This window comes from Catharus ustulatus, chromosome 10 (genome assembly GCF_009819885.2).
Source record: "Catharus ustulatus isolate bCatUst1 chromosome 10, bCatUst1.pri.v2, whole genome shotgun sequence".
NCBI classification, from domain to species: Eukaryota; Metazoa; Chordata; class Aves; order Passeriformes; family Turdidae; genus Catharus; species Catharus ustulatus.
Window position 1 is genome coordinate 12641613 of NC_046230.1, and position 15288 is coordinate 12656900.

The 15288-nt window shown below is 38.7% G+C and overlaps 1 protein-coding gene across 3 annotated transcripts in view; it reads right to left on the reverse strand.

Moving 5' to 3' along the window:
- PLOD2 (procollagen-lysine,2-oxoglutarate 5-dioxygenase 2) overlaps positions 1-15288 on the reverse strand; it is a 51420-nt gene that overhangs the window by 15141 nt on the left and 20991 nt on the right. For all 3 annotated transcript variants that reach the window (XM_033068696.1, XM_033068695.2, XM_033068698.2), the window contains exons 4-10: positions 12951-13114; positions 11746-11858; positions 9764-9827; positions 8886-8983; positions 7053-7154; positions 3163-3288; positions 1513-1634 (exon numbers count right to left, since the gene is read on the reverse strand). In XM_033068696.1, coding sequence (XP_032924587.1) covers positions 1513-1634; positions 3163-3288; positions 7053-7154; positions 8886-8983; positions 9764-9827; positions 11746-11858; positions 12951-13114 — 789 coding nt within the window. The remainder of the gene's footprint in view (positions 1-1512; positions 1635-3162; positions 3289-7052; positions 7155-8885; positions 8984-9763; positions 9828-11745; positions 11859-12950; positions 13115-15288) is intronic.

The window sequence follows — 15288 nt, forward strand, 5'->3', positions numbered from 1 at the left end:
AATCTTTATCAAAGGGCCCTTTCAAAACTGGAACAACATGGGTAAAATTACATCCATACCATGGATAACATATCACACATATGATTACCCACCTGCCTTTCAAACAGGATTTGAAATTACTTTGTGCAAATACACATGTAAATTACTATTTTTTAATCCACAGATCAAGCAGGGACCATATTCAAAAGTTTTGTCACGTTATAAGTCAGTAGGTTCTACCAAAAGATGACAGGTTTCAAGGTCTTTGGGTGAGATTTAGTATAACTTTAGATATTGATTGCACTGAAGATTCTGCCTTTATTTGTCTATATAACAACAAAGAGGAAAAGGAAACTCCAGAAACTCCACCCCAGTTACACATAACATACACTAAAAAAAGTTTGCCAATAGGGTACATCTGCTTTAGAGAGTATTAGAAATAAAGAAATAATGACTTCTAAACATGTTAGACTAACAGTGGACATCTGCAGCATTCCTAGAAAGGCGAGGGGAGAGGTTTGGAGCTCAGCCTGAGATCAGTTTTTCAGTGCCTTCAGCACAACAAAGCCCCATTCAAACAAATTTCCAGGAACGCCACAGAGACTCAAGACCTTCATTCTTTCAGCTGTGGCAATGAACAGCCTATGCTCAACCTCTGAGCAGAAAATGGCCTTTTGAAACTAACTTCTCTGCTCTGACACTCAGGGAAGATTTGGTAGAAGAGTGAGTCAAAGGAATGAATTCATGGAATGAATCCTGCAGCAGGACCACAGCAAGGATCCTGATCTTGGGGGGATCCTGGGCTGAGAAACTCCATCATGAGACTGATGTACTGGGAGAGCCACTCTGCAGGAGCCTCTAGAGAGACCCTAGGACAGGCAGGTCTGGCAGGGGATACAAACTCCAAGGTTCAGCTCTAGGCATGGAAAGTGCCAGGTTTAAAAGTCAAAGTTTTGGATACTCTATTAAGAGCAAAAGCAAAAAGCAAGACCAAACATAAGATAAAGAAGATAAAGTCATTTGCCTTTGTGAGAAACTTCTTCAAGAGCACTTCTAAAGGATATTCCTGCCTCTTTGAACAGGAAGAAGTATAATTCAGTCACCTGTACATCCAGGTCAAGCTTTAGCCATATGTTTACTTAAATATAATGTGACTTAAGAAAAAAGACAAAATAGTAAGCACTAGGAAAACAAAAGTGCAATTGTTAAAAGCATATCCAATGCAAAAATGAAAAAAATTCTGCAGTAAGGTAGCTGGAAAATTCTATGCATTGTCTAGGCCATCATCACAAGACACGATAAAGACTATTGAAGCAGCCCATACCAGATTTCTTCACAATGATCAACAGCTTTTTATATTAGCCAGAAACCATAAAACATTCAACAATTCATATCTTATGTCTAGATCTTTTCTACCACAAAAGCTGCCATTTTCACAAGATGTAAATGTTTAAGATGCAAAATAACACACGTGCCAGATGAAACAATGTGAGTGTATGCATCATTATAACAGATTTATAAATTAGAACTTACATTCCCATGTTCCGGGCTTCTGCTTGACTCAAGTTTTCTTCAGGTCCAACAATCTTAATATTTCTGATAATGTTCTTGGCTTTCTCCCAGAATTTCTTGATGTGCTTTTCATGGTAAACCTCCTGTAATCATGTAAACATTTTTTATAGCAAATGTAAGACACAAATTACTATGAATCATAAATGCAGTGTCCAAGAACACACTGTATTCTGTCCTAAAGAAACAGATGCCAAAGAGTGTTTTAGGAAAATAATCCAACACTTCAGCAATATTAATCAAAGCTGTACAACAATTGAAGATTCAGAAACTATCTATGCAGTATTTTTCAGGATATTTATGTTACAGCATTTAAAACCCATCCCACAACCTCAGTGGCATGCAGGAGATTTTTTATTCCCTTCCAGAATCATTTTAGAGAGGGAGCTGCACCTATACCAAATTGTACAGGCACAGCCATTGTGCCTTAAAAATGTAGTCCTACTGACTGCTCCTTTATTTCTGTTTACCCTCCTCCTTACCCTTCTATTTATCTCTACTTCAGAGCTCTCAGCTGCACACAATACTTCCTATCCAGTGCCCTCACTGTAGCTGCTGCCTATTATGGCTGACATTAGAATAACTGAAATATTGGCTAGGGGTTTTCCCCCTCTATAATAAAAAGCTGTTCAGTCTTTATATTCAATTTCAAATACCATAAAACTTTTGGCTGAAGCTACAAAACCTATATAGCCCACAATTCCCAAGTGCACATCATGTTTATACCTTCGAAATCCCTCTACGAAACCACAATGAACACTTTAGAGATAAGCTCGACTTCTACTACTGATCCCCTTTTTGCTGTCACATCAACACCAATGCATACTGAAAAGGGGTTCAATTAAATTTTACTCCCATTTCTCTTCCAGTCTCTTTTTTTTTTCCAAAATAATTGCACTCATTTGATACCTCATTCACAGAAATCATAGAATCACAGAATGATTTGGTTGGAAGGGACTTTAAAGATCACCTCCTTCCAACCCCCCTGCCATGGGCAGGGACCAGGCTATTTTAGGCAGACCAGGCTATTTTAGCAATACTGACTAAAGTCACTGGGGAAGTATCAGCAAAGCCATTATGTAATTAGCAGAGAGTATTCAAAAGTAACTTATCTGCAGTGCCAGTCAAAATATATCTGAACACACCAATCCTTTCATCGGACCCAGCAGGGGAAACAAAAATGCATTTCATCAGCAAGATGAAAAGAAAATGCCATGTCAGCTCTCAGGTTGTTAATTATTTGGTGTCACTGTTGGTCAGTCCTCAAGTGGCCAGCAGTTGGCCCAGATGTCTTTGTAGTCCTCTTCCAACTGCAGCTGTTCCGTTCTTATTCTACTCTATGGTTTTATGCCAGTCAGTACTTCCTCCAGAAGCACACACTTCAAAATACATTTTTCATTAGTTATAGAATCTAAGCAGTTTCTTTAAATGGACTTCAGTAAGTACTGACACAATTTCATTTAATTTTCCAGCTCTGCATACTAAACTCTGAAGGATTATCTCTTCCTATGCATTTTAACTGTGTTCTTATATCAAATCCATATACTCCACACTTTAATTCATTGCTTAATTTCCAAATATTGAAGATTTGTACAATGATAAAGTCATACTTACATTATTATGAACGAAGATACTGAGTGCCTCCCGTGGGTAGTCCAGAGTCAACAGTCTGTCTAAAAATTTAGTTAGGAAAGGAGTGGGTTGTTCAATGAAAACACCAATTTTTACTCTTGGATATTCCTAAAAAAAATGATATTTTGACACAACCAATAAGACTTGCCTCTTTTCTAAGATTAGTTATAGTAAAGAGCAACTAATGTAGTAAACTCAGTCCACACAGCTTTCAAACAATCAATGTGCTCAAAAGTGCTATGCACCCCATTTATTTTCACTGGCTTCACAAAATTAGCAAAGATAACTGATTTAATATTGATATGAAACTCCTTGAATTTAAAAACACACACTGGAAGTAGAAAATAATATAATATGTTTTTTTTAATTCTTGCTTTAGGAAAAACCCACTAAACCGCAAAATAATAATTTAAGGAAATACACTTAGAACAGAATGGTAAATTCTTTTTTTTTTTTTACAACATAGAGACACAGATTACATTTACAAGAAAATATAGGGGAGATCAGTTCTTTAAACATGGTCAAAGAATAAATACCACAAAATATTTTATTCAGCTGTACTTTAAGCCAAAGACTGCAATACCCCTCTATAAATGCATATGCACTATTTCTCCCCATTCATTTTAACTGGGCTATGCATTCCTTCCCTACTCACTGATTTTAGAGATATCTTTAACAAACTAACAGAGCTTCTCTCCTTACATCCAAGAATACTGAACTTCCATGGACCTTATTTTAAAGTGAATTCACATCTTTTGATGGTATTTGGCTGCATTGTATGTGCTTGACAGAGATCATGAGATCATGACCACTAAAAGAAACACAGAGAGCACTTTTCTGTAGTCCTGAAGGTATTATTGCACTATGCAAGAGAAAAAAAAAAATAGCCTTCAAAGGCCTCAACTCCTACACAAAGAAATACACTGACTAAAAATTATTTCCATCTCTAAACCAGACAATTACTATAAAAACCTAATCCATTACAAGGCCCAGAGAGAAACCTTATATGAGCATAAAAGGCTGCCAGCTAGCTTTTTAAGCAGACCAACACCCACTTGAGAAGTGTCTGGATAAACCATCAACACATGCTGAGGTTTCACAGTGTCGCTGTCTGCATCGGAACCCAGGAACATCCTGGCCAGTGCCCCAGCAAGGAAACATCCAGGGCTGGCCCTGAGCACCTCCCAGCCATCCCCAGCTGCATCTGCAAAGCTCATAGCACTGCTGTGGGTGCACACAGAGACCCCAGGAGCTCCCCAAGAGCTGATGGGGATGCACTGATGTGTCTCCAGCCAGCACCTGCCCCTCCCTGGTGCCACTGCTGAGCTGGCACAGGAGCTGCTCCCACTGGTGCCAGGGCCAGGGGAAGCTGCCCAGGCTAAGCTGAGCACACACAGGTGTACTACCAGTGCTACAGCTGCTGCACTGGTTGTATTTGTACATTTTTCTAATTCAGAGTCATTCTTCCCTTATTCTCCAGGGAAAGAAGTGCAGGCTGGATGTGCAAAGGCTGTGAGGAGTTACTGTCAATCCTTCATTACACTGAAACATGAATCACTTGGCTCTCACTGAAATCTCAATGGGACCAAAGCAAAATGGTGTTTAAAAAATTAGGAGTAAAAATTCCTGTACACTGTGTCTCCTCAAAGCACAGAGTTCATCAATTCAGACCTTGGCTTACCACAGAGTTGTCACTGCATAAGCTGAATCTAGGTCACAATGAGCATTTTGAGTATATGAAATCAAAATGCCTCTCAGCAAAACCACTTTGGGAATACCCAGTCTGCACCCAGATGTTACATTTTCTCTGACAATTTTCTCATTTTCAGTGAAGTCATGTATTCGACTATAAACTTTGCTTTTTAATAAACAGTAGTTGAGTGTAAGACAATTTTTGGAAGAAATACAGAACAATTTCTCAGTACAATTGCACAGAGCAAAGTCCAGGATCTCTTGCCACAAGAGTTGCCAGTGAAATGAGGACTGAGGTCATCTTTTTCAGCCACATTGGAAAGTCTCCACACCAGTAAGAAGCTTTAGAATTTAAAAACATTTCTAGGGAGGTTAAACTGGGCAACAAACTTAATTTAGGTTTCAGGAAAAAAAAAACAAAACCAGAAAAACAAAGAACCCTTAAGAAAGTATTAAAAACATGCACTTATTGAGTCCATGGGCCCTCTTCAACTTAAGTCCCACCATGCTGGTTCTATCTGAACGGGTGGATAATTTAGGGGTGGCACAGGCTGCTGACATTAACAGAAGAGAGCAATTCCTGAGTTTTCCCACACCTCAGCCATGAATGCAGCCCAGGAGATTCTGTTTCTGTCAAAAGGTCATGGACTGAGCAAAAGAACATGGATATGTACCTCTGTGCTCCTTTGTATGCAATCCCAAAAACCAAACTGAAATATGAGTGTATAAATGCAGACAGTTAAATAAAACAATATGGAGAAAAATATGAGAGGCACAGAACAGGAACTGCTCTTTCCACTGAGAATTTCTTGTTAGGTAGTAACCAGATTGGCCTGAACAGACAGCACGTTCAGCAAATGAAATGGTGCTGGTCCTTAGAAGTGCCTGAAGTAAACACTTCCACTGAGCCCAAGGAAAGCCTTGTTATTGCTTCTGGCAGAGTGAGTGAGGCATGAAGTCCAAAGAATGCATTACAGTAAAGAGGACACATTCCAAGTAGATGTACATAAACTATAGGAAGCTATCCAGTAAATCATTGCATCCATTGCATCCCTTTTACTGGCTTTAACTGCTCCAAAACCATGTCTTAATTACCAACACCATTGGAAAAAAGTCTTCAAAAACACCTTTTCCTCAGGTAAACTTTATGATAGGAGTGCAAACACTCTCTAATTATAACACCATTCAAATGCTTATCTTAAAAGCAAAAACACAATTTAAAAACATTGAAAGAATCTGAAAGTTATTAAAATTCTAGCAATAACTTTTTTAGTTTAGATTCTAGTCCATTAGCTACATATTGTTCATAAATTCTTTCACTTTGTCCTTCCATTACAAAGATAATAAGCCACTAGATCTTTCATGCTATCCTCAACATGATCTTCTAAGACCTGTTCTCATTCAAACCTTCAGTAGAGAACAGAAATGAAACATCTGCTGGAAAAAGCCTGTTAGGAATAATCAGAATTCACTTTTTCGTCCAAGTCTTACTCCACATGGTAGAGCTTAGTATTTACTCTGCCTCAAATTTACTGTGTACAAGCTGAAATATTTACAGAGACATAAAAGACATCATGCTTGGAGGGGAAGAGCCAAAGCTGCCAAGTACTGCATATACACACATGCCATGTGTATGTGTGCATTTGAGCTACAAGAATTCTGAAAACTGTACTGATGTCCAGTCCCAGTACATCAGATCTTCTACAGAAACACATTTCCTTACACAACACAAATATGTGTATTGTCTTCTACAAGGCAAAGGAGTTTTGGATTGTTTAATCTCAGAAAGCAGTAATTGTAACCATGTTAGTTAACTATTAAACTCTATTTGCAACAGAAGTTGTTAAAATTATGCATATTGATTGTTTTGTAGGTTAAAAAAATCTGAAATGTCTACAGTTTTTTTACCTCCTCCAAATTCTAATTATTCTCTTGAACCTTGTACAATTCAAAAATTGTTCATTCACCCTCACTGAACAGAGGTGAAGATCTGGAGGGCTTTTGGGGATGGCATCATCTTCAGTAATAATGTGCAAACCTATATTAAAATACATGCAAAAAAATATTCCTGAAAGCAGTAAAATATAATATTGCATGAAGGAGTCACCTGGCCTCAGAAATCCCTAAACACCTATCAGCTGTACCCAAAAGGGCCTTGTTCCAGTGCACAGCATTCTTACCTTTACTGCTGACAGGTCTAGCAAGTCCAAATCACAAACACTGCAACCAGTTTCCCGTGTCCAAGCATTAGGAATATAATTTCCCAAATAATTCAGGTGAATCTGGTACATAAATGAACAATTCAAATTAATGAAAGATGTGTGCAAAGGATGATTTTTGCCTTTCAAACAATTCAGGTTTATTCATTTAATCACATGTAACTAAAGACAAGTGACAAGAAACAAACATAAAAAATAGCAGGTAAAATTTTCTTATTCTATTTGTTGACAAAACAGAGATTATATATGTACCATAAATTATACAAAAATGTGTATTTCATAAAAATGACATCCACTTGAGGTGAAAAATGAAAGTATTACACATCAGAACACAAAAATTATTTGGTATTTATTTTGAGAAGTGTATCTAACCAATGCAATTTACTAATCTGCAGACTGTAGAGATTAAGTACAAATCAGAATTATCTTATGAATAAAAAACTTTTAACTACTGGGAGTTGATTCTGGGAATTATTTTTATGCTAGTTTATTTACTGACTAGATACAATTTTTTGCCTAATATATTATTGTCCTTTTGATTCCATCCTGGGTTTAAAACAGAAGAATTTAACCACACCAACAAAGTGATGCATAGTAAGAGTTTCCTCTTGGTTTTTAAAACATCACTATAGGCAGAGGTGGAGTTGTTTTTTTTTTAATGTAGTATAACTCTTGGATTAGTATAAGAAGTTCCATCCTAAGCTGTTTGCCCAACTGTAAAATACAGAACCTTTCCTTTTATTGGCAAGATGTCAGCAAAACCAGTGATGACAGAAGTTGAGGTTTTACTTGAGGCAAAAATGGAAGGAACTGGTCATACATTTCATCCCTACTGAGTAGTTATAAGGCAAACAGATAAAGGCATCATTATATTCACTAATTCCAAAATCAAAATACAAGTGCACAAACAAAGCAGCAGCACTCCCCGGGATATTAGTGAGTTCCAAACTTTACTTCATTCTCCTGAAAGGCATTTTTCTGAAAATAAGGGGCTACAGTAAGGAACATTTATTCAGAAGAAATTAGAAAGTAGCCATGCCCAATCCTTCTGCCAACAGACACTATTGTAAATGATACACCTTCACACTTCTTTGGCACAGAACAGAGATGCAGCTGCCATGTTACCAAAACACAGCCATTTCTCTCAGAGAAACTGTGCAGGGACCTCTGAAGCCCTGAATCCTCACACAGGAACAGGACCTGTCAAAACAGCTATTTCACAGGGCAGCCAGGGCTCGACCATGTGCCCAAAGCTGACAAGCCATGGGCACACTGACAGCAGTGACAGTGACACTGAAGGCAATGGCAAGAGCCAGCCACACAGACAGACACACTGACACTTCTCCTCTTGCCTAAATGCAATGCATTTTCTTATACATGTATATACACATCTGGATCCAGGGTAGGAACAGATGTGCTATTTTGTATCCCAGCCCATCACTCTTGGCTACGTTATCCTGCTCCCTATTAATCTGATTGCATTTAATAACCAGATGGACATTCTTCACTAGCTCCAAGAACAGTTCTGTGCTAGTAGAAAACTTAACAAAAGCTTAATTGCTTCTAATATCCCATGCTACAATGAATTTGGGAGCAGAATGAGTTGTTTCAGCAGCAATATCAATGTACAGTGACAGCAGAATAACATGAATTCAAAGGGGGTTTTTATCCTCTCAATTCCTAATAACATTAAATGGAAATGTGCACTGGTGTTTTATGCTCTTCTACCACTGTATTTTTTGCCTTCATTTATGTTTTTGTCTTACATGAAAATCAAACCAAACTGTCACTCACTTTAGTTGGACCATTTCCATGAATGGTGACTGGTAGAGTGTCATACACTGAATTCCTTGCTCTTACTTTTCCTTCTTCAAATTTCAAAAGGACTTCATCTGCAAATCAACAAAGCAGTACAGTAAATTCATTAATAAAAGCTAAAATTTCAGAGTTTTTAAGCCCTTGCTGAGAACAATATATCTTGCTGTTGCTATCATTGTCGTTATTATTTATTTAGATGCTTTTGTTCCTTTCTTTTTAACTAGATCTTGAATTCTAAGCTCCTTATAGTAAATAAGGTGACATCAAATTTCACAGTTTCTCACCAGCAGCTTCAGTATTGGGATAAAATCTGATTTAAAAATAATTCTAATTTAGTGCAAATACTATTTTAGAGAAATCAGTTATTTCAGATATGATCTGACTACAAAAAGTTGTTCCAAAATTGGAAGTCAGATGTAAGAAAGGAAGTTTGCACAGATGCATTTTTCCATTTAAATTCACAATAGTTAAATAAAGGAAATTCTACATTATTTTACATTCTACTTCATTATGTATAGCTATTTGCTTGAGAATATCTCAAATGCAATTTTAATCACTAATCTTACTCCTGTAATTAAGTTTTGGAAAGGCAGATGGAAAAATTATCCTTAACTCTCTATTTACTGCCAACTTCCAACTTCATTTATTTAAAACTATTTTTTCTATTTTAAATCAAATATTCAATTCTATTAATAATTAACCCAGAAGACCTGCAACTAATCTGGGGGTCAGGTTTACCCATCCAAACACTTCCTTAAAATAAATACATGTAAAGAACTCCATTCATAGCTAAGCCAAAAAATAAATGTTAATAACAGTTAATGAAACACACCATGTGCAACCCATACACTCACCAACAGCTCCATTTAGGGTCTGGAAAATTGTACATTTGTGGTCCAAAGTGATGTTAATGCGCTCCTGAAATCAAAGCACCAAAGCTGTTGAGGCATTCTAAAAGCCAATGTTTTTACAGTAACGTTGCAATTATACCACAGTGGCAGCAAGGAATCAGGGAAAATTACTCTATGTGTTCCTTACATTGCTACATTTTTCTGTATTCCCAAGTTGTGCTATAGCAATCAGTTGTGCATATGCAGAAACTTTGAACTTAAAGGATAAAGGTCATAACTCTCCCCAGGAACTGCAATTTAGCAGTGTAAGCCAAAGAAAATCTGTGCCTCAAAAAAAAAGAATTAACAACTCTTGGCCAAGAAACAAAACATGCTGTGCTTCAGAGTCACAAAAATATAAAAGTCAAATTTAAGTATCATGTCAGAATAGAAAACACTGGTGGTTTTAAAAACATGTTCCTAATGCTGAATTACTAATCCTAGCTTACTTTAAATACCATGTTTTACCCGTTTTTGAAGTTTTGATTCAAGTATTTAACATTTAAAACACAGTTAAAAACCCCTATACAGTTGGTTTGGTCTTTGTTTTGGTCTTCCAAGATCTTCTTACACATTCTACAGCACTGTATTATTACTATACAAAGAATCAGTGGTGATGTATAGTAAGCAGCATGCAAGTGTTTTGGATCATGATGCAGCAGTGCTCTGCACAGACACACAGTTTTGGTCTAGAAGACAATCCATTTAGACAATGAATTATGTTACTTCTGACTGGGATGCAGAATCAGCTTTAATATCTCTACACCCTGTCTCTTCAACTGCATACCTGGCATCTGACTTAACTTGCATATAAGCAATTCAGACGTTAAAGGCTGGAAGGAATTTCCTGTGAGGAGCAGCTGAGGTTTGTCTCGTTTAGAGGAGCAGGCTGAGGGGCTCCACCTCCTGCTCCCTTCAGCTTCCTGAGGAGGGGAAGGGGAGAGGGAGGTGCTCAGCTGGTGGGAATGGTTCAAAGCTGCACCAGGGAAGGCTCAGACTGGACATTAGGAAGCATTTCTTAATGAACAGGGTGGTCAAACCTTGGATCAGTTCCTAGAGATGTTGTCAATACTTCCAGCCTGTCAAATGCTTAAAAAGCACTTGGGCAATGACCTTAGGAACATGCTTCAGCTTTGGGTCAGGCCCATATTGGTCAGCCAGTCACACTAGATAATCACTGTAGGTCCCTTCCAACAGAAATATTCCATTTTATTTCTGAACCTGTATCCAGTCAGACCTGATTTGCCTTTAAGTTATGCCAGAAACAGCATGTATATATTTCAAAAACTTTACATGTGCCTTAAGCATACAAATTACCAAAATCTTTCTCAAACTTCTGCTATATCAGCTTCTAAAGTCTTTTTGCATCAATATATTGTTAACTTCCCTTATCCTTCCTTTTCCAGCATCATGGACACGCCTCTAGCATCTATCATGCTTTAACACTGCAACTCAGCAGAAAACTTTAAGTGAGGACACAGAGAGGTCTTCACCAAAAATTTACAATGCAGCTTTATTGAACATATTTGCACAGAAAGCTGAAGGCAGGATCTGAAATGGCAGCAAGCCAAAATATAAAACACTGGATCAGCAAGTAGTTCAGTGACACCCTGGAAAAATGCCACATTCTCTGTCTGTCAAACTGCCAGGTACATGGGACCCTCATTGAGATAAATGTGTCTGATCATATACCTCAGAGCTATTATTTCTAACAATGAAGCAGAACCTTCCTGAGTCTGAAGACAGCCTGAAATAATACATCAAGTCATGACCCTTTGGGAGCCTGTTCATCATTCCAGCAGTAGGAACCTCAGGAGAACAAACAACTGTCAACATGGCACTCCAGCATAGAGACAGCATTCCTTGTCTTTTCATCTCCTGGTGTTTTATGAGGAGCAGCATGTTATTTCAAGCAGAAAGAAAACAGAAAGCGAGTTACTACCTACCCTTGCCAATGGGTCAATATAGATTTTGGTGTAAAACAGCTGGTCATCATCATTGTCCTGCAGATTCCATTGCTGCACAATACGATTTATGTATGGAGCATAGCCAATAAATCCTGCAATATCACACACATAGGTTACCATAAAAAGCTCTATCCTGCCAACAATGCCCACTAACCAGGGACTTCATTCTGAGTGGTGCCAGTAACGAAAAAGTATGAAATTTATGAAACTTGGCTCAAAATCTTATTTTCTTCCTGAGGTATGTAACAGACCTGTTTCAAAAAGTTAATAATTAATGGCTATTTTTATACTAATGGTATTTTAAGTTAAAAAATAAATCAGATCTGCCCAGGATAGTTCTGAGAATGCCAAAGCATGATATCAGACTATCAGTTTCCCAAGAAGCCCATCTGTGGAAAAAGTTTAATTTTCATCAATCACTTCTTACTGGCAGAGATGCCTGAATCTAATACTTCCAGAAACACAACGAGAATTCAACTCAAAACCAATATACACCAAAATAAAATTTTAAAAAAGGACAGATAGGTGAGGGAAAGAAACAAGGACACTCCCAGATCTGCACACTGAAGAAGGGTGCCCCAGAAATGACACACTCAACGGCTTCTACACAGCACAACATTTGTATATATTGTATTAATCAAGTGCAAAATTATTAGCAATGCTGGCATTTAAAGGAGAATTCCAGAATTCATCCATCATTGAGATTACAGGGAGTATCTCCAAATCCTGTTAGCAGGAGCTGTGTAAGCCATGCTGACAGGCCAGGCAGAGCTGGCAGCACATCCACCCTGTGTGCAGAGATCTGCAGGAACCAGGCAGCTGAACTCAGGAATTCTGTGACCAGGCTGAACTGTGCCCACAAACAGCACATGCTGCTTTGCCTGGCCCTGTGCACTGCCTTGCTCCTGAAGCAATGGGGCCATCCTTGCACAGATGCTTGCTAGACCCTGACTATATTTATCTGCTTTTTATAAGTAATTGCCAAACACACACTGTGCAAATTTGAATGAAAACTGAGCACAGAAGAGGAGCGGTTCAAGTGGGGAGGGGAGGAAGATGACAGCATATCCAGCCATCAATTTCATACTTGGGTAATTCAGGAAAGCTCCACACACAACAACTACATGGAACAGATAACAGAGATGGGTCACGTTCAAGTTCAAGTGTTTGAGGATCACACTTGCCTCCTGAGTTCAGGAATCGTTTTCCACTCCGGACGACAGGATACTTGTCAGCCAGCCTTTTATCCGGCCAAATCAGTCCATCTGCTGCAAACACCACTTTGTGATTTGTTTCCTGAAATTTCTTTAGCAGTTCTTCAGGGCCTCCAGCAAAGATAACATCATAGCTTAAAAGGAAAGAAAATACATCTGTTAGGTTAGCTTCATTGTAATGTTTCTGTGTTCAAAACAAGTCATTGGACTATTCAAATTTAAAAGTCAAACAGCACTTTCATTCTGAAAAATGACTCAAATCATATTTACCCACCATGTAAAAATTCTATACCCTTCTAGGAGAGAAACTTCAATCAGTACCACTTATGCAAAGTAGTTTCCCCCTTGGGCTTTTTAGTCTCCACATTTTGGACATTCTTTTTTCTTCACAGTTTGTTTATCTGAAATTGACTTTCCTATTTTCAGGTATTTTGCTTAAGTTTTTAAAAACAACAATTAAAAATATCAAACTTTTACAGATGAAAAGTAGGACTGAAAGATGACTTAGATGACTTTCACTGGGAAAATCTAGATGACCTTGTCCCTACAGAGCAGCACTGACTCCTCTAAAAAGTCTGATCAATAATGTACTTAGATGTCAATGAAGTCTAGCTGCCCATAAAAAGTGTATTGCATCCTGACAAGGCACAGATTTCTCCTTCAACCTCTTTAATGTGCTGAAGACTTAGAAGGCTCAAAGCATCACAATATCTATTTATTAAAAACTGCACCTGCCTTTGAATTGCAATTCCTGTTGAGGATAAAGGCCTAAAGGTGGAGGGCTCATCTTTGGCTGTTTCACACAGCCAAAGGTCAGCAGTGTGCCAAACCAGAACAAAACCTGCCTGGGTTTGGCCAAGGTCCTGTAAGAATGGAGCATCCCAAGCCTGGCAGTTTCTTGTGGCTGAACCAAATCTAAATCAATGCCTGGTGGGCACAGGGGGTTTGGAACACAACCAAGAAAACCAAGCAAACAAACCAATCCCCTCACCATGGGCAGGGATGCCACACACTAGATCAATCTGCCCAAAGCCCCACCCAACCTGGCCTGGAACTCAGAATTTGCCAGGGTTTGGCATCCACAGCTGCTCTGGGTGACCTCTGCCAATGCCTCCCCCTTCAAGGTTCACTTTACACAGCAGGAAGAATGTCACAGTGCAATTGGAATCACACCAGAGATTAGTCTCTGGCTGAAGCAGCAAAATATTTTAGTGGCAGTATCTCAGCCTTGCAGTTTCCTCATCAGAACACAGGAATATTCTTACTCTACACATATGCTTCAGAAATTAAAAATCACCAGCCCTGAACACAGGCAAAGGAACAGTAGAGCTACCAAAAACCAAGGTCTAACCTTGACCAAGACTTTTCTTACAAAACCTTTTAGCTGGGCTAACTAGGACAGCAGTACCCCCACCTGCAGTACACAGAACATTTTGCAATGCAATGGATTACCCAGCAATAGTGCCAACAGATCAACCATTACTGACTTATGGTATCCCTTTATTACAGTTCTGAAATTATTCAAGATGTCTTTTCTTCAAAGAGGATTTCATGAAATTGGCCTGGGAGAACAGAACAACAGCTGGCTTACAAATGTAAAAAAAGATTTTTACCACAAAGCAAAGTATGAACCCTGGAGAGGAAGTGTGTTATGTAGTCTATATAAGTAAGTGGTTTTCTGAAAACTCTGTTATGTTTTTCTGCAACTTTGGCAGAAGAACGCACGAAAGAAATTGTACATTTTGGACATTCCCCAGTTTCACAAAAAATGCCTGTTTCTGCCCAAATGTACAGGAATACACTTCACTCCCTTTTCCATTTAATTTCTGTAGCCCGACTCAGTGCCAGACCGAGCCTGTAGAACACACAAGAAACAGGAGCCACGTTGAAGACAGACAGAAAGAGATCTGTCTGAGGCTTTAGCTTAATAGCTCATGGCAGGCTGTGCCTCTCCTCCGTGACCAGGGTAGCACTGCTGCTGCTGGGACTTACAGCTGCAGGAAGGAACCAAACACCCTGGAACATTGCTTCCAAGGACTGTCATTCTGTGAAAGAAAGCCAAAGTTGAGCAACATGCTGGGCCACAGGCTCTGCTTGTGAAAGGGATATGCTACTTAATACAGCACAGTTTATAATCCTAAACCCAGAGCTGAGCTGCTAAACTGCAATGGATATTATGCAGCTCTATTAATCCAGCGGGAATCTACACTTGCCATTAATAGTCAAGTTCCTCTGTTTTGTCAAGAGGTGACTTACTGTCACCACAGCTCTCCCTGGGCAGGACCTTCTCCAGCCTTCCACCCCTTGC